The sequence below is a fragment of the Thalassophryne amazonica genome, chromosome 15 (genome assembly GCF_902500255.1).
Source record: "Thalassophryne amazonica chromosome 15, fThaAma1.1, whole genome shotgun sequence".
Classification (NCBI taxonomy): Eukaryota; Metazoa; Chordata; class Actinopteri; order Batrachoidiformes; family Batrachoididae; genus Thalassophryne; species Thalassophryne amazonica.
The window spans coordinates 25,146,464-25,167,001 of record NC_047117.1 but is presented as its reverse complement, the minus strand read 5'-3'; the positions used below and the strand labels follow the sequence as shown (position 1 = coordinate 25,167,001).

Below are 20,538 nucleotides of genomic sequence, written 5' to 3'. Positions count from 1 at the left end.
CTTTTCTCTTAGAGGTACTTGGCCTCCTCGTCTGAGTAAGACTTATCTATGATTCATTCTCCTTGTGTTTTTTGACTCTGTTTTTTGTGTATTTTGTCTCCAGCGTCATCATCCACCTGTCAGCTCTATGGGCGGCCACCTGGTCCCACTTACCTGTCACCACACTGTTCTGGTCCAGTCTATGCATCCTGCCTCCAGTGTCTCCAGTACATGCCAAATTCTTCTGTATCGACGTGTTCAATAAATTGTTACTTTGTTTTCCCTCACTTAGCACCCTGCTTTTTGGGTCCAGTTTGGGTTCTCATCAGCTCGGCCATAACCACTTGTCCACACTGGCCTTCAACTCGCACATTCGAAGAAATTTCTCCAATATCCCAAGGTTGGTCAGGGACACCTTATTTCTCACTCTGTCTTGCCCCACCGGCACATACTGGACTGGTACAGGGCCACACACACTATGAGTGTTACTTCATTTTTACAGATGGCTTTGTTATTATTTCATCAGTGCCTCTTGAAAGAAATAATTTCTGCATTGATGTGGATTTAGCTGCTCAATTATTTTGATACCAGGCTACAGTATTAGCTAAAATTAAAATACAATGCAGATTGTTTTTGTTGTTGTTTTAATGTTTTCATTTTTCTTTTCTTTTCTTTTTTTGGAACGAATGGTGGGACATTTCATTACAGGGAGGTGACACTGACCGGACCTGGCAGAGAGCGCAGTGGTCAGTGTTGTGCATTCAAAGACTCACCTTTCACTGGCCTCATTACATTTCCTCTGGATATATAATATACATTCATAATCACATAATAAGCACACTGTGCTCTTCAGCAGCAGACAGTTTTCAGATGTTAAGAGACACATTTTAGTTATGTGGTAAAATCTTGTTATAACTGCATATTAGCACATAGGCTGTATAGAATACCATTGTGTGCATGCCAAGAAGCTCTGGTGTCATGGGCTGTATTTGTAGTCTGCACTAACCTGCTGTATAGTAATATGACACAAAACCTTAGACTGGGCAGCAAGGTAGCTTAGTGGTTAGCACTGTTGTCTCACACCTCAAAGTTCCCAAGTTTGCTTCTGACTTTGTCCTTTCTGTGTGGAGTTTGCATGTTCTCCCCGTGTTTGCGAGGGTCCCCTCCGGGTGCTCCGGCTTCCTCCCACGTCTAATGATATGCATGTTAGGTGAGTTGTTGACACTAAACTGACTGATGCGTGAGTGAGAGTGAATGAGTTTGTCTGTCTATGTGTGCCGGCACCGTGACAGACTGGCAGCCCGTCCAGGGTGTACCACACCTCTTGCCCAATGACTGCTGGGATAGGCTTCAGCATCTAACCCCCCCACCGCCAGTGACATTTAATTGCAGTAAGCAGGTATAGAAGTGAATGAATGAATGAATGAATGAATGAAGGTTTGGCAACTGCTGCAATAAATCAGGCCCAATTACCTCATTTGTGGAATTGCGAAGGCAATCAGGACCAAAAATCTGCAGTGGGAGGCTGCCCTTAGCCCAGATTATACATAAAGTGAGAGGTTTATGTCTGTCTATTCATGGCTGCTCCTGTATGTCAAAGTGCCCATCAGAAATGCAATGTTCTCCACATTGCTTAAGATCTCATCCAGATAAAAAATTAATGTCATTGGTGATTAAACAGGTTTCATGGTGGTAAATCAATGTGTAGCTGAATCTTATATATAAATCTTATATATGTATGTTCACTTTTGACCTGATGCCTAGCAACAGTAACCATGGCAACACCCCCCCCCCCCACACACACACACACACATACACAACATAACCCTAAGGCCCCACACACAAACATTAAATACAAATTAAATACCCAACGCACACACTGAGAAAAGATTAAAGTTCAGCAGCCAAGATCAAAGGTCAGTCAGTAGGATAACAGGTCACCTATCGCAATCAAAGCTCAATGGGCAGGATTAAAGGTCATCACACAAGATCAAATCTCAGTCAGAAGAACTAAAGGTCGACAGTAAAGAAGCTCAGTCCTGCAGTATTACAGGTCATCTGTCAAAATAAAATCTCAGTTAGCAGGACTAAAGGTCAACAGTTAAGACCATAGCTCAGTCCACAGGAGTAAAGGTCAACATTCAAGATCAAAGTTCTGTGATCATGAGTAAAAGTCAGCAACCAAGAGCAAACCTTCCACCATAACCTATGACAAAACTGTTGCTAGAGCAAAGATCAATCAGCAAGATCAATCAGCAAGATCTGTCTGATGCATATCTAGGATTAAAGACATCATTTTACATTTCCAAACATCAAAGACAGCATGGAGTCAACAGTATTAACAGGAAGCTGACAAATCTTTAGTTTGATTTTACATGAAATTATTTTCAAAATGTTAAACGCTGTTGAATCCAGGAACATATCAGAGGTGTTGTCAGAGGTGAAGCAATCACAAATGACTGCAAAATCTCACAGTTCATAGTACCCCACTAGTTTTATAATAGAGCATGGTTGAGATTTCACTTTAAACATCGTCAAAGATATAATTCACCATTGGACTATATAAAATTATGGGTGTGTAGGTATTAAAACAAGGTGTGTTCAGGTGTGGGTGTATTACTATCATGAGGTAGCAGAAAGCAGTTGTGTTATAGACAACCAAAAAGCTGCTCCAAAGTTCAACACAGAGGATTTCTGCTATTTATATGCCACAGTATTCAGACACACCTTACATTGGTGGGTTCATGACTCACATACGCTGTGGTTGTACATGTGCGCATTAGTACTCAGCCTCCTTACATCATTCATCAAACTGAGAAGAAAAATATCTTGGGGGGGGGGGGGGGGGGACAAACAAAACTTTATTAAATCTAATTTGGACCATATTTTAATGTGGTTATTATCCTTTCCAAGTTCATTTGGTAGGTTGGGAGCACAAAGACAGGGCTGACCAGTGGAGGTTCCAGGAGCAGCAAATGGGTATTTGTGCCATATGAAATACGTAGGAGACTATGTGGTCCAAGACGGAGGACGGGGAGGTGTTGCAGGAACACCTAGGCTGATTTTTCCAAATAGCAATCACATTCAAATTATCTCCTGACCATTCAGCTAGTCAGCAAATGTCATTTAACTACGCACGTGAACAGTTCTTCCTATCTCAGATCATTTTTTTCTGTTTGGCAAGAAAACTGCTCACCAAACTGTAGTCCAATCTGCACTGCAAAGCACAGGACATTTGACGAAAGACACTTGAAAGCTTGGCTGATGCAATCACATGTGATTCAAATCCATATGGTTTTTGAAAAAAATAAAAAGGTCCGATACTTTTTGGACAGACCTCGTACTATAATTGCAGCCAAGTGCTGTATATCAGTTTACCACCTCTGTTGCTTTTTCCATTCAGTGTCTTTTCTTTTGTTTCTCATTCCAGAAGTGAGACCCCCAAATGAAACTTCGTCCCCCCCGATGAGTGTTTCTGTTTCACATACAGTGAGCTTACACTTCTTCTGCATTATTTTACTCATTGCCACGCCACCTAGGTAAGACTATTCTCTTTAATACAGTACTACTGCCACTCCACTTGTTTGGACAGTGCACTCAAAAAAATTACTCATTTGATTAACTCAATTCAATTATGAGTAGGATTACCTTCTAATAAATACAGTTGTATGCAAAGGTTTGGGCACCCCTGATAATTTTCATGATTTTCCTTTATAAATCATTGGTTGTCTGAATCAGAAATTTCAGTTAAATATATCATATAACAGATGAACACACTGATATTTGAGACGTGAAATTAAGTTTCTAGTATTTACAGAAAGTATGCAATAATTATTTAAACAAAATCAGACAGGTGCATAAATTTGGGCACCCTTGCCATTTTATTGATTTGAATACATTTAGCACTAATTATTGGAACACAAAATTGGTTTGGTAAGCTCACTGACCCTTGACCTCCTTACACAGGTGAACCCAATCATGAGAAAGGGTATTTAAGGTGGCCATTTGCAAATGTTTCCACTCTTTGCATCTCTTTTAATGAGTGGCAACATGGGAGCCTCTAAACAACTCTCAAATGACCTGAAAACAAAGATTGTTCAACATCATAGTTTAGGGGAAGGATACAAAAAGCTATCTTAGAGAATTCAGCTGTCAGTTTCCACTGTGAGAAACATAGTGAGGAAAAGGAAGACCGTAGGCACAGTACTATTTAAGGCCTGAAGTGGCAGGCCAAGAAAAATCTCAGATAAGCTGAAGAGAAGGATGGTGAGAACAGTCATAGTCAGCACACAGACCTGCTCCAAAGACCTACAACATGATCTTGCTGCAGATAGTGTCTCTGGGCATCATTCAACTATACAGTGCACTTTGCACATGGAGATGCTGTAATGCAGAGGAATTCTATTCTGCATACATACCACAAACACAGTTGCTTGAGGTATGCTAAAGCACATTTGGACAAGCCAGCGTCATTTTGGAATAAGGTGCTGTGGACTGAAACTAAAATTGTGTTATTTGGACATACCAAGGGGCAGTATGCATGGCTGAAAAAGAACACAGCATTCCAAGAAAAATGCTTGCTACTTACAGTAAAATTTGGAGGTGGTTCCATCATGCTGTGGGACTGTGTGGCCAGTGCAGGTACTGAGAATCTTGTTAAAGTTGAGGGTCACATGGATTCACTGCTCAAAATCTACTAAGGCATTCATGCAGAGGAACAAGTACAATGTTCTGGAATGGCCATTTCAGTCCCGACCTGAATATTATTGTGGTGTGATTTTAAGCGGGCTGTATCTGCTCGGAAACTAACAAACCTGAGCTGTATTGTAAAGAAGAATGGTCCAAAATACCTTCAACCAGAATCCAGACTCTAATTGGAAGCTATATGAAGTGTTCAGAGGCTGTTGTTTCAGCACAAGGAGGATCTACTAAATATTGATGTATTTATTCTGTTGGGGTGCCCAAATTGATGCACCTGACTAATTTTGTTTAAAGAATTATTGCACACTTTCTGTAAACCCTATAAACTTCATTTCACTTCTCAAATATCACTGTGTTTGTCTGCTATATGATATATTTAACTGAAATTGCTGATCCAACCAGTGATTTATAAAGGAAAATCATGGAAATCATCAGGGGTGCGCAAACTTTTACATGCAACTCAATATGTAGCCCTAACTAAAAAAAAAGCACATCTATGCAAGATAATTTAATTTAATTTAGTTGGGACTACATATATTTATTAGATGGAAATGCTGCTCCGAACTGAATTGAGTTCATCCAATGCATCAGTTTTTTGAGTGTGTTAAACAGCCAGAACAGCAACAGGCAGAATAGAAAGGCTAGGGTAAGGCTAACTATTATGTTTTAAAATGTATAAGAGTTTAAAAATGTTTAATTAAATTTAGTGAGGTAAACATGCACATGTTTAGCTCTGAGAATGGATGTTTTCATTTGTTTATTGGCAAAAGAAGCTGTTTACTCTGAGTTCTTGTGCCTTAATGCCCAGTGCTCATCAAGGGGAGTTAAGCGGATGGGGCAGGTTCTTGTGATGTCAGTCTGCACAGTAAAATCACCAGTGTTAAAGTAACACTGACGTGGACCCATATTCACACTGTCAGTGTTATTTAAGACTGGTGATTTTTCTGTGTGTTGTGTGTTATTTATGCAGTGTTGTCTGTTTATTGGTATACTATGGAGATTGGGGTTTTTGTTTTTTTGTTTTATTGTAGCCAACTGTGAAGGCATATGTATGCAGCACAAGTCCAAGACAAGTTTCCCTATGTGACAATAAAGCATATCATATGGTATTGTATTGTATCATATCATATTGTAATAACATTCATTAGTCCATTAGCCTCTGCTCGCTAATACAGTGTTTGTGTTGTAAATGCATAATGCGGCAATTAAATGTGTTTTGCATCATCTTGAGCATCATGCTTCAAACATAAATGTGACTTACATACAATGCGACTTATATATGCTTTTTTCCTCTTATCTTAATGATGCATTTTTGTACAGATGCAACTCATAATCTGGTGTGATTTAAAGCGATGTTTTTATATGCTGCATCTTTTTTTTTTAAATACGTCCATGTGCTTCCTGATATAAGGCAGTGTTCAGGACCATTTACAGCATAGTGATGGTAACTCACTTGGTAAAGTTTCTGGCTGCAATCAGAGCTTTTGGAAGGTGCAGGTTCGAATCCCGTTGGTGACATGTTTTTTTTATTTTTATCAAGTCACTTTTTTATCAACTCACTAAACTGACTGAGAAGACCACTGTGACGCGCGCATGTCTGCTGTCATCAAGTGGATAAAAATAAAAACATATATCACTGTGGCAATGGGCTGCAGCAAGCAAGCATGCAGCTTAATATTACTTAAGCTGCTGTGATTCCGCGTGCACGGAACCATCGCAGTATGTATTATTTTTATTTGTTATTTATTTTTTTCTGCAGCTGGTGGCACTGTGTTCCCGCGTGCACAAACCGTCACACCAGCATCGTGCACACCTGCCCGTGGGTGCAATGTTTCATGGTGTGCACATACCAGCTGCTCCGACGGGTGTCGCCCTGGAGTTGTACATATTGGCACTATGTGTGAAGGGGCCTTTACGTAAGTTCAAACAGCTTAATTAATTTAGATATTACCAATTGAAACAATTCATTTAAGTTGATACAACTATTCTTTTTACTGTGTATAACATTGAACTTGTTAAATGAACACCCTCAAACAGTCTGCACAGCTGGGTGACGAACAGGTTGAAGTTTTCTTATTTTATTTCACAGTGCAGTAACTGTGAGACAACTGTACATAAGAACCAAACAGCCACAGATGCACTTTAAAATGGGTTCAATGTTGGACATGCAAACTGCTCCAGGAGGAGATCACTGTCATGAAATGACAGTCCTGGAATGTGCACTGCTATTCCGTACAAACTCAGCAAACATCCTTGACACCAGCTCAAACTCGGCCAGAATAAAGTGCTACACATTAATCTCAAACTTTCTGACTGATGAAGGTGTGAAAGACACTTTCCAGTGAGGCCATTCATCTCTACCTCCCTCACCGTTCCTCCTGTCTGCAGAAGCACTCAGACTCACACAAGCTGTTTGTGTTCTCCTACCAGATTAGGCAAAATGCACAAACAAGCTAAATACAAAATAAATAAACAAATAAATGTTAAAAGTTACTTCATGGTGACATTATTCAGTTTAAATCATGGAAAGCTTTCATTTGCAATACAGCATGATACAACTGAAATGGCACATTCAGCATTTCAGCAAATGAGTAAAAAAAAAAAATCACATGCAACAAAAAATGTATGTAAGGTGAAGCTGTGGAGGAATTTGAGGCCTCAAAAGTAACTTTGCAAGTTCTGCTGCAGAAATGAAGTCTACTCAAGTAAATGGAAGTAAAGCAAATAATGCCTAAAAAATCATGCCCATCTACAAGTGCAGACTGCTGAAATTATCTGACACTGAACTATATTAGCTGTTTGGGGTGAAAAAAGAAAAGCTTGCATCCACAGCTGAGTGTTTAAAATAAATATATTGTGCACCAATATATACATTTTTCATCATGTACTCAAAAACGTGAATGAGGTGGCTTGTGTACTTCATATAAACATTTTTGTTTTAACTGTACTTAACATATGTGTCTTTGTTAGGTTAATATATTTCCTATAACGCAAGTTTATTAGTTGAACAAATTTTGTGTTTTTGCTTTTAACTACCCTAAGACCTTTTGTAGAAACTGGTGACAATATACATTTAATTCAAGTCATTGCTTCAATTTCTTGAGTGCATTTAAAAAATACTGATGTTGGACGAACTTTAAAAAGTGCTTCATTTGGTAACACACAATTGAATGAGGTTGATACAAATATACAAGTAATATTTCTGACAACAACTTAACCTAATTTAGACAACATGAATTAATTTGAGTGTTCAAGCAATTTTCTTAGGTTTTTGCTTTTTTCAGCATGTGTAAAAGAGAAAAAACCAACAACATTGTTTCAACTGATAACACCCAAATCAATTATGTTTGTCCAAATTAAATTAACACATTGACCTAACTTTTACATGTTAATTTCTTTTCTATCATTCTAATTCAGTTGTGTTACCAACTGAAGCACTTTTACAGATCCAACAATCCTCTTTCTGCATTGTGAAATCTCATTAAATTACTTAAATTAGTAACACTGAAATAATTAAGTTTGCCCAAATAAATTTAGTAAGTTGGCATAAATAGTGCTTAATTCAGATCAACTAAATTAATTTGAGCGTTAACTTTTCAAGCAGTTTAATTAGGTTTTGTCTTTTTCACTGTGTGTAATAGAGAAACCCAAAAGATCAACAATCAGTTAAGTTTAAATTAAGACATTGGTTTAAATATCAAATGTTAAATTATTTTGGGCCAAATTATTTGCATTGCTAAATGAAGCACTTTTTAAACTTGGTTCAACTTTGTGTGTGTGTGTGTGTGTGTGTGTGTGTGTGTGTGTGTGTGTGTGTGTGTGTGTGTGTGTGTGTGTGTGTGTGTGTGTGTGTGTGTGTGTGTGTGTGTGTGCGTGCGTGCGTGCGTGCATGTGATGTATAGTTATATTGCTTTAATGAGTAACATTTTTCATTTGCACAGACTTCATTCATTAAACATGTTGGCAGAAATATTATGTGTTCATTCATTTGGATCAACTTACTTAATTTGAGTGTTACCACTTGAAGCACTTTATTAAGTTCATCCTCCAATTTGCTCTTTTCAATGTGATCATCCTTATGAAAAGAGAAAACCTAATTACGTTGGTTCAATTGCTAACACTTAAAAGCATTAAGCTTGTCCAAATTAAGGTGGCATGTTGACATCAATAGTGTTAGTTCAGATCAACTTAATGAATTTGAGTTTCACCAATTAAAGCACTTTATTAAACTGACCCAACAATTCGATTTTTGTGTGTGTGATGCCCACTCAAAAAATAGAAAACAATCAAATTGCTTCATAGTAGCACTTAAACAGTTTGTCCAAATTACAAATTGGCATTAATATTACATAAGTTCATTTAGATCTACTTAAATAATTTGAGTGTTAGCATTTGAAATACCTTTTTAGGTTGACCCAACAATTCTAATTTTTGAAACTGATGTACACCTGAAGACAGAGAAACCCTTACTAAATTACTATAGTTGGTAACACTTAATGTATTGTTTGTCAAAATTTACTTAAGTTGGCATAAGTGTTACTTGTTAAGTTCAATTTGCTCAACTTAATTAATTTGTGTTACCAATTGAAACACTTTTTGGTGGGAGGGGTAAACAATTCTCTTTTCAGTGTGATGTACACTTAATAAAGAGAAAACCTAATTAAATTGCTTCAATTACTAACACTTCAACCCATCAAGTTTGTCCAAATGTTAACACATTAGCATACATATTACTTGTAAAATTAATTTACACCAGCTTAATTAATATGAGTGACACCAACTTTCTTAAGTTGATCCAACACTTCCCTTTTTTCAGTGTGATGCACACTGGAAAAAAAGAGAAAACGTAATCAAAGTGCTATAATTAGTAACACTTAAATGAATTAAGTTTGTCCAAATTCAGTTTGCATGAATATCACTTATTATCTTAATTTAGATTAACTTAACAGGGGGGGTTACCAATCAAAGGACTTTTGTAAGTTGGGACAACTTTTTTTAGTGTAAATAAATGGATTTTGAGCCTTTTAGGTCAACTGTGTGGCTCAGCATCCACAAAAATATACATTTTTGTTTTCCCAATCTTACTCTAGTATGTTTTGATTCATGAATAAGGCCTGTAAAAGGCCAACAATAATTCAGCATGATAAAGATGAAAAGTATTTTAAAATTAAACTTTTTTTAACAGATGAAACATTCTTCTAACTTGACAGGAGAACTTTTTAACCAGAGGTGGTGATGAAAACTTGTAATAAACTTGTCAAATTCCTGTTTAATGCTCGTGTTGTGCTTCATCAGAATATGCACAATCTAAAAAATCATATTTACCATTGCTGCATGTTGTATCTGGCAGACCCCGGGGCTTCTGGCACTTATCAAACTTTGGCGTCTCCTCGAAGTCTGATTTCGCCCTCAAGTGGGGAATTTTCTCCTCTTCAACACCGCACACAATCTGAAGGGATTCGATAAGTCGGCCGTCCTCTCCAGCAACTTATCATCGCCGTTTTTGTTAAAGTTGAACCCGCAAAACTTTCGGGCAATCAGCGCTTTTTTTATCCCCCTTTCTTTTTTTTAAATCCCGAGCGTCACCACGCCAGATTCCAAAGAGGAAAAAAACGCGCGTCGAGACGTTCGGGTTTTTTTTGTTTTTTTTTTTTTTTTGGAAACGCGTCAGCCCCGTGGGTATGAGAGCGCGCTCCCCGGCCCTTCTTCTCCTCCAAACCGTACGCTGATCAACTCAAGGATACCGCTGACAGTTTCGGAGCTGCTTGAGAAAACCGCCTTCCTGCACTCCCCCGGTGATTTCCGAGTGCAGAGTCAGCGCAGCGCGCCGCGCGCACGGTCTGGCTATGGATCTGTGCCGTGTGTCACCGCGCGTCCTCCCGCTCTCACGCCGCGCTTGGATACAGAGGCACAAGTTTGTGCGTCAAAATGCGCCAAAAATGTTTAGCCCCAAGATAAGAAAACGAGGATGGGCACACACACACACGCACGAAATCGAGCATTTTCCCTCCGCGTGCGTTCATTTCACCTTAATATTGTGTAACAAGTCAAAGAAATTGGATTGAAAAAAAAAAAGCAAACAGTAATGCTTTTATTTCTTTTTGAGCAAACGAATTCACTTTTTCCGTACTGTTCGTGCACAGTCGTCTTACACGCGCGCCGCGGTGCGCGCACACGCCTTCGGAGGCGTCCTGGCGTTGCGCCGCCGGGACGTGCCAAAGTTGTGTTCCATCACAAGACGCGGGCGCGCTCATTAAACTTTCAGTGTGTTCCCTTTTTTCTTTCCTTTTTTAACGAGGTTTTGCTCACCATTTGACTGAGATGTGTCAAGAGCAAAAAAAAAGAGAGAGAGTGAGAGACACGCACACTGCGCTCCTGGCTTCTCCGCTGGGGCGCACAGACACGCAGAAGAAGAATCCCCAGGCAGTCATTTCTATCAAGTCAAGCGTCTGGAAGCCCCACTTGCATGTTTGGTCAAGGGGTAAATAATAGATCAGGGATTAGGCTGGTGTAGAATTCATTCCAGGGTAACAAGCTACCGAGGTCCCAGGATATGCATATTCATTTGTTGGCCAAGGCCGTGGGAGAGCCAGGACCATATGCCTGTTTGTCAGAGGGCTTAGTTTGCTAATTAAATGAGATATTACATACTTAATGTGAGCAACAAAACAAGAAAAACCTTTAAATGATTATCCAGAGGAAAACAAATGTGTTTGTGGCTGTATTGTATCACGTTTTGATGTGGTTTTAAGGAAACATCCAATTGCATTTTATTAGCCATTGCTCTCCAAAAATGAATTGGTTGAAATTAACCAGTCCTCTGTGTTGATATGAGTCCAATCAAGTTCATGTTCAAAACAACCAATCCAGATGCTTAACATTGGACTTGATGAGCATATTTTTCAATTTCGAGGCTCAAAAATGCCCTTAACTTTGGCCGACTTGAAATCAGATACTGAGAAATCCATCGATTTCCAAAATCATAAAAACGCGGCAGAAGACCAACAGACTCGTCATGACCATCAACTGTATATATACTGGACAAGCCTACGTGACATCACCCATTGGTTTTGACCCCGAACAGCCGAAATGACCCCCTTTTCTGGGTGTCGCCATGTTGAGAGCCACGCCCACACTGATTCACAATGAAGTCATTAATGCATAAAGGAGAGGAGCGTGGGTGGCTCAATGCATGACCAAAAAAAGCAAAAAAAAGCGGATTGGCTATATACACCACACGGGTGGTGCATATTGCAAGATACAGATGTGCAATATGCACCAGGTGCTGCAAGCAAACATGAAAAGAACACATTTTACTTACTGTTCTCAAAAGTTATTTTCCTGTCGTCTGTCATGCCATGGAGACGAGATGCCATGGAGGGCGCCATCTTGGGAGTACTAATGTTATGATGTCAAAATAACAGTTTAATCTCAAAATAAGGTTGTGAAAATTAACCCCCCAAAAATTCATAATTTAGGATGCACATCATCGTGCCACGTGCAAGCCATATCCGAAAGCTGATGTCAATCTGACAAACGGTCAGGGAGATATGCAAGCCACATACCCAAAAACAGACGCTTCTTGCTTCTTTTGATGTGTCCCTGCATTTCTATTTGTCCTAGTGTACCTGTAGTTAATTAGTTGTGTACTTAAGCCTCTCCCTCGTTATTGTTGCCAGTCGTTTAGCTGTCTGTGTGGAAAATGAAACACATTTACTTCATTTGTGATGCCATTTCCAGTTGCGACTTACAATTTCGGAGGTAAACAGAATGACTGCTAAACTTTGTTGAAAAAATACTAACTGACGTAAATACAGCGGGACCCAGTTGGTCCACTAATGGTTTTCAAACTTAAAGCTAGCTAATCCACAATGAAGAAATTAGCTGTGCTAATTAGCTGGTCGCTGATTATTTGAATTGTGTTCACTACTGTTTTTGAGGATGGAGTTTGTAGCAATATCTGGATTTCATGCAGTTTTTTGAATTTTGTTTTTTAATTTTCATTTTTCCTAATATGTAAAGTACAGTCAGTTGCCCAGTTCTGCATCACTTTTTTAAAGTCCCCCTATATGGAGCCATAATGCAACTGAATATCCTTTATTGGGTATTGTTGAATTGGGTGTTTGGATGTTATCTAGCTGAAAAAGTCTGGATGGGGTAGCCCTTCTTCTTCACTTTGCCCGGTTCTGGATCACGACACTCTGTGTCACTTTGGGGGCATTCCTGGCATCTGGCTGGAGGCCTTCTAATGCAGAATGATACACATTGTGCCTGAGAATGTGTTTTGTACACAAAATGATATAAATTATACTTATTAAATGAGAATTTACTTAGTTTCGAAAGGCACTGTTATACATTTTTAAAAGCAAATAATGAAATGTTTACTCAAATTGGATGGCATTCCATAAGATAAAATAAAATTTGTGGTAATAAACATTCTTGGATTTTGACATCTCCCTCTAAGCTTTTAACCAGAACTCAATGAAGTGGGTCAAGATAGCACAAGATGCCCCAACTTGCTATCATTTTGCACCTTATGTTGTTAGAGATGGAGAGCAAAGGAGGGTTTTAAATGTGTGGAGGTGATTTATTCTGAATTAAAAAGTAAAAGCCCCCACATTCATGCCCATTCGTGATGTTGAGATGACCCCCAAAGTACACATGGCTCACAAGTGCTGACACAAGGCTGCTGCTTCAGTGATCCACAACCGGCACATTTTCTCGTCAGAAATGCGCGCAGCAATTAATCAGCAAAACATAACACACTGACATTTTCTACCCAAGTAAGTAAGTATTTTCCCATTCTAGAACCAATGACACTGAATGGCAAACTCTTTGCTACATAATAGAGATCGTCACTTTCACACTTGCAGGAATGAATGAGTCAGAAAACGTGCGCACACCACCGAGACCAGATGTTTTGATTCCTCTGCTGATCACAAGGACGGCTGGATCCAGTCAAGCTTGTGGTCGTTTGTAGACAAAACATCAGTCTTTCCATTGGTACCAAGTATTAGCTTATTCGCACTGATTACGAGAAACAGCGGCGCAAATACTACAGCAGTGATCCAGAACTGGCAATGATCCGGAACTGGGCAAGTGACTGTAGCAGGGCACACATAATGTACACTCCACTGTATTCCATCTGTCAACCAACACAAGTCAAAATTCAGACTTTGTTTGTTTGTTTATTTATTTATTCATTCAGATCTGGATCCCCACTAAAATTCTCTTCTGTGGTCTAATGAATATATATATATATATATGAACCATCCACTGTCCTCCTCTGCTGGTTTTCATTAGTAATGAGGCCGGCACATTGTTGGAAACAACCTTAAATGCAGTTAATTGCAGAATAACTAAGATTGCTCCATTGTGCTTCGTTACATTGTACAGTTGTGTTTTTAAATAATTTAAAAAAAAACTACATTCCAGTTGTACTTTATGGCATAAAAGAATCATACAATGAACAAAAATATAAAGGCAACACTTTTTTGTTGCTCACATTCTTCATGAGCTGGACTCAAAGTTCTAAAACATTTTCTTTATACACAAAAGACCTATTTCTCTTAAATGTTGCTAACAAATCTGTCTAAATCTGTGTTAGTGAGCACTTCTCCTTTGCTGAAATGATCCATCCAACCTCACAGGTGTGGCATATCAAGAGGCTGGCCACAATAAGAGGCCACTTTGAAATGTTCAGTTTTATCACACAGCACAATGCCATAGATGTCACAGGTTTTGAGGGAGCGTGCAATTGCCATGCTGACTGCAGGAATGTCCACCAGAGCTGCTGCCCATGAACTGAATGTACATTTCTGTACCATAAGCCATCTCCAAACGCGTTTCAGAGAATTTGGCAGTACATCCAACCGGTCACACAACCGCAGACCACGTGTAACCACACTATCACAGGACCTCCATATCCAACATGTTCCCCTCCAAGATTGTCTGAGACCAGCCACCTGGACAGCTGCTGCAACAACTGGTTTGCAGAACCAAAGAATTTCTGCACAAACTGTCAGAAACTGTCTCAGGAAAGCTCGACCTGACCAGTTCATCATCGCAACAGACTTGAGTAGGCAAATGCTCACATTTGATAGCATCTGGCCGCTGATCAACTCTATGCGAACTATGCGATCAACTCTATGTGTTGTACTGCATGAGGCAAATGGTGGTTACACCAGATACTGACTTGATTTCTGAAAAAACTGTACATTTCAGAGTGTCCTTTTATTGTGGCCAGCCTAAGGCACACCTGTGCAATAATTATGCTGTCTAATCAGTATCTTGATATGCCACACCTGTGAGGCGGAACGGATTATCTTGACAGACAAAAGTGCTCACTAACATATATTTAGATAGATTTGTGAACAATATTTGAGAAAAATTGGTCTTTTGTGTATATAGAAAGAAAATATTTTAGATCTTTGAGTTCAGCTTATGAAAAATGGGAGCAAAACAAAAGTGCTGCATTTATATTTTGTTCATTGTAGGAGGTGATTAACTCACAAATGGGTAGTGCAGCATAACAAAACTCTTAAATGATCTGATGCCCTGTGTTTATGGAGACAATTTCTAAGTACAGGTTGAATGGATGAGCATACAGTATGTGTTTATTTGTACCTGTGACAGGTTCCAATTGTTCACTAATTACTCATCGTCAGACCCCTGATAATGAACTATTGAACCTGCCACTGAAGTGTTCCACCTCCTGGGAAGACCTCCAGCACCACACTCATGGATCCATCAAATCCACAGAGGTCCTCCTGTTCATTAAGTTCCAGTCGCTACCGAAGCATGGAAAGGTCCGGAAAGGTCAGTTTGGCCATCCCCAAGAAGCCTGATGAGTTTTAATGGGAGCAGCGCTGACTCTTAGTTCTCCTCACCGCTTAGGAGGAAGTTAATGGTTCTGAGACCATTTATTTCTACCTGTGTCTCACATGTCAGATTTACAATAATATTTTCTTTTACTTGTGCAACAATGTATAAAGGTTCAAGGCACCCAAAGATTTTGATTAAAATGTAGTTTGTTTATTTATTTTTCAATAAATAGGTCAATAGAAAATCAACTTTCAGTTTTGCAAATATGTATATTTATAGGGGTGGTGGCCAAGCGGCTAAGTGCACTTGTTTCCAGAGCAGAAGGTTTATGGTTCAGCAACAACCGTGCCCATTCTCCATGTAATATGGAGTTACCTCATGAAGGACATGTGGTGTAAAACTTGTGCCATATCCACCTTGGACCTGCTGTGGCGACCCCAAGTGAAAGCAAAGGGCCAAAGGGTCTTACTTATATATTTGAAAAACACGTGTCTCAAATATCATTATATTACTATTATCATCATTATTATTATTATCATAATTATTTACTATTACTACCATTAAGCAAAATGGTTAGAAACCTTACTTTTGAATTAAACTAAAAAAAACAGTGATATTCTTCATTCAGAACCAGCTGGAGCACCTATTTATCTAAAAGTTCTTATATAGTGTGTGTGTGTGTGTGTGTGTGTGTGTGTGTGTGTGTGTGTGTGTGTGTGTGTGTGTGTGTGTGTGTGTGTGTGTGTGTGTGTGTGTGTCAGCCGATACAGGATCTCAGTCATTTGGATAAGAGTTGTCCAGGAGTTCATGACACACCTGCTCAATGGCCTATTTGTCCACACAATGGTGTTGTCATTATTGAAGTGACTTTTTCAGTTCTAAATAGTCCCAATGCAATCAGAGTGTATTTCAATGCAGAACTGCCATCAAGAGACATCCAAGCGTTAACCTCACATCTACATGACATTCTACTTGTCTATTTGATGTGTTGCCACTCATTGACGTGACCTCTTCAGTTAAAAAAAAAATCTTGTGAAGTCTAAGTCAATACAGGATCCCAGTCGTGCAGGTAGGATGCATCCAGAAGCTCAGTCTACACCGTTTGGTTTCAGGTCATCTCGTCATCCATCCTTGTAGCCATCTGCGGTTCCAAGCCAGTTCCGCCTGGCAAAATATCAGGCCGCAGCTCAGACAAAAAACGCAACGGAAATTAATAAAGGTGGGAGTTTATCTCAGTTTCACTGTTTAAAACAAGCTTAGACATCTTAAACTGAAGAAAACTTAATTTAAAAAAATGTGCTTTTTTCATCTTTTCACTTTGTCTCTCCACTATGTCACAGAGAACAAATAACCTGTATTGGAAATAAAGCAAATGCGTAGATATGCTGGTTTCTGGCTGTTCAACATTTGCTCAAGGAGATCAATGTCCCATGTCCTCGTTTTGTGCTCTCGTCCACAAGGGAAATATGAACTTAAATACAACCGCACATAATAATTTACCTTTTCACCAAGCAAAGGACAAGCTCCCTAGCAAAGACTCAAGGGAAATAGTCTGACTCCTTCTTCCATTTCATCCTGAGGAGGTTAACTGGGGTTAAGGAGGTAGCTAGGTGGGTGGCCCAAGGGCACTGTGGTCCTGGGCTTCACACAACCATACACTTGCATTAACTGTTCCCTCGCCATCTTTTTGGGGTAACGGTCTCACTAGCTCTTCCGATTAAAGGTTCAACTGGGAATAGAACAGTGCTGCTGTAATGTGTATACATATTGACAATGTTTTACAGCCTTTATATACATGGCATATTACGATATAATCGTGAAAATATCAAAGATTGGGGGTCTGTGCTTCCATTCTTAGCAAATTTAGCGTGAATTTGTTGTAAAATTACTGGAATCGGAGCATATTAGCGCACATAGAGATCGCTGTTTCTGGGAAAGACAGACACAGACATTTGTTTATGTTTGTGTCAAGGATCGAAACCACCTGTTATATCATCATTTTTCGATGAATTTCATGTATTGTTCTGTGAAATGAACCGGTAATACGTTATAGAAGCTTATTACTGTAGAACTGTTTTCTTGAAGTTGGTATTATTGATTGACATAAACATGATATTTGAATGAGCTGTGATGCTGCTGTTTCATAACAACTGCTTTAGTAAGATTTTATAACAAATATAGCTTCTTATTCAGTAAAATAAGTTAAGAATATATTGTAGAAGTTTAGACATTTACCTGCACACTCTTTCAGCCCGTCCACTCTTCTTTGTTAATCTTCATGGTATCTGGTATCGTTTCCCAGTCATTGGTCGAAAGTATTGATTCATAATCTGCCTGGTTTTATTGGACAACTTATTCCGAGTCTGGTAAGATTGTCATGTTCATTTCTTGGACGCTTGTGCCACCAACTCCTCTTTTCTTTGCTTTGTTTCTTCAAAAATGTTTTTAAAATTACCACCGTCCATCACTGAAAATCATCCAAACTCATCCCCATATCATCCATTTCCATGGCCTAGATGTGCTGGCATCTGGTGCATTCGTATTCAGAGGACAAATGCAGAAATTAGTTCTGAGTTACATGCACAATGCTTGCACTTTGAATCAGGGGGCAGAAGAGACATAACTCAAGACTGAGGTGTACATGCAAATTCTTGAGTAAGTCAAAGTACCACAATGTGTTGCTTGCAGTTCTTTATACAGTATTAGGCCTGTCCTTAATTGTACTTAAGGTGGGGTGCAAATGAGAGTTTTCTTTTTCTGTTCTATACGTGATTACCATCTGTAATTTGTTTGGTATCACAGCATGCAAAGTTATGCATCTTGATGTATTATTAGCATTTATACTTTTGTTTCGAAGTAGGTTTAAAGTCTGGACCCCCTGTGAAAACAAGTCCACGTGTTCATTCATCTTCACACAGCCCCAGCTGAGTGGAGAGATAAACACCAGTGTTAAAACGTGGTCGTCATGGCAATCCCTTAAGGAAGATTGTCTCTTGATCGATTCCCAGATGGGATTGAAAATCTATATTCATGGTCGTTCTAGAGAAACCTGTGCATGGGGGGGGGGTTTTATGTGGGAATGTTGTTGCATGCAGACAAACACACGATCCTTGTCATATCCTGAGACTGGTCTGATGGCTTACTTTTTTTACTGTGCTCCAACGCCTAAAGAAGACCTCTAACGGTCAAAACATCGTGACGGAGCACTTTTATCAGCTAACTTTCATCAGCATTGGCAAGCTAACTAGCTTGCTAACGCTTTCGTTTTTATTATTTTTTTTCTCTTTTAGCACTGTTGTCGTGCGTTATCTGTGCTGCTCCACAGCGTGTTTAGTTGATTTTTATTTTATTTTAGCACCGTTGTCGTGCGTTACCTGTGCTGCTTCATGGCCTGTTTGGTGCCTTGATTGGGGCACTCCTTCTGCTGAATCACCTTTAAATTATTTACACATTATTCACTTTGTGTGTTTTTAGGAATCCGCTAGGTTGCGTAGCTACTAGCTCTTAGCCGATTTAGCATGGCGGCTTCTCCTGTCTCTCCCGTACTTTTCTGCTCTGGGTGTGAAATGTTTAGTTATTCCTCGGCCTCCTTTAGCAGTAACGGTACTTGTAATAAGTGCAGCTTATTCGTAGCTTTGGAGGCCAGGCTGGGCGAATTGGAGACTCGGCTCCGCATCGTGGAAAATTCTACAGCTAGCCAGACCCCTGTAGTCGGTGCGGACCAAGGTAGCTTAGCCGCCGCTAGTTCCCCCCTGGCAGATCCCGGGCAGTCGGGAAAGCAGGCCGACTGGGTGACTGTGAGGAGGAAGCGTAGCCCTAAACAGAAGCCCCGTGTACACCGTCAACCCGTTCACATCTCTAACCGTTTTTCCCCACTCGACGATACACTCGCCGAGGATCAAACTCTGGTTATTGGCGACTCTGTTTTGAGAAATGTGAAGTTGGCGACACCAGCAACCATAGTCAATTGTCTTCCGGGGGCCAGAGCAGGCGACATCGAAGGACATTTGAAATTGCTGGCTAAGGCTAAGCGTAAATTTGGTAAGATTGTAATTCACGTCGGCAGTAATGACACTCGGGTACGCCAATCGGAGGTCACTAAAATTAACATTAAATCGGTGTGTAACTTTGCAAAAACAATGTCGGACTCTGTAGTTTTCTCTGGGCCCCTCCCCAATCAGACCGGGAGTGACATGTTTAGCCGCATGTTCTCCTTGAATTGCTGGCTGTCTGAGTGGTGTCCAAAAAATGAGGTGGGCTTCATTGATAATTGGCAAAGCTTCTGGGGAAAACCTGGTCTTGTTAGGAGAGACGGCATCCATCCCACTTTAGATGGAGCAGCTCTCATTTCTAGAAATCTGGCCAGTTTTCTTGGATCCTCCAAACTGTGACTGTCCAGCGTTGGGACCAGGAGGCAGAGCTGTGGTCTTATACACCTCTCTGCAGCTTCTCTCCCCCTGCCATCCCCTCATTACCCCATCCCGTAGAGACGGTGCCTGCTCCCAGACTACCAATAACCAGCAAAAATCTATTTAAGCATAAAAATTCAAAAAGAAAAAATAATATAGCACCTTCAATTGCACCACAGACTAAAACAGTTAAATGTGGTCTATTAAACATTAGGTCTCTCTCTTCTAAGTCCCTGTTGGTAAATGATATAATAATTGATCAATGTATTGATTTATTCTGCCTAACAGAAACCTGGTTACAGCAGGATGAATATGTTAGTTTAAATGAGTCAACACCCTCGAGTCACACTAACTGTCAGAATGCTCGTAGCACGGGCCGGGGCGGAGGATTAGCAGCAATCTTCCATTCCAGCTTATTAATTAATCAAAAACCTAGACAGAGCTTTAATTCATTTGAAAGCTTGTCTCTTAGTCTTGTCCATCCAAATTGGAAGTCCCAAAAACCAGTTTTATTTGTTATTATCTATCGTCCACCTGGTCGTTACTGTGAGTTTCTCTGTGAATTTTCAGACCTTTTGTCTGACTTAGTGCTTAGCTCAGATAAGATAATTATAGTGGGCGATTT

The 20,538-nt window shown here is 39.7% G+C and overlaps 1 protein-coding gene across 1 annotated transcript in view; it reads right to left on the bottom strand.

The window, feature by feature from the left end:
• The window catches only part of bnc2 (basonuclin 2), a 414,234-nt gene extending 403,665 nt beyond the window's left edge, over positions 1-10,569 (bottom strand). Inside the window, 1 exon segment of the mRNA XM_034188627.1 lies at positions 10,006-10,569. Coding sequence (XP_034044518.1) covers positions 10,006-10,008 — 3 coding nt within the window. The 5' untranslated portion in view covers positions 10,009-10,569.
• Between the last annotated feature and the right edge of the window lie 9,969 nt (positions 10,570-20,538).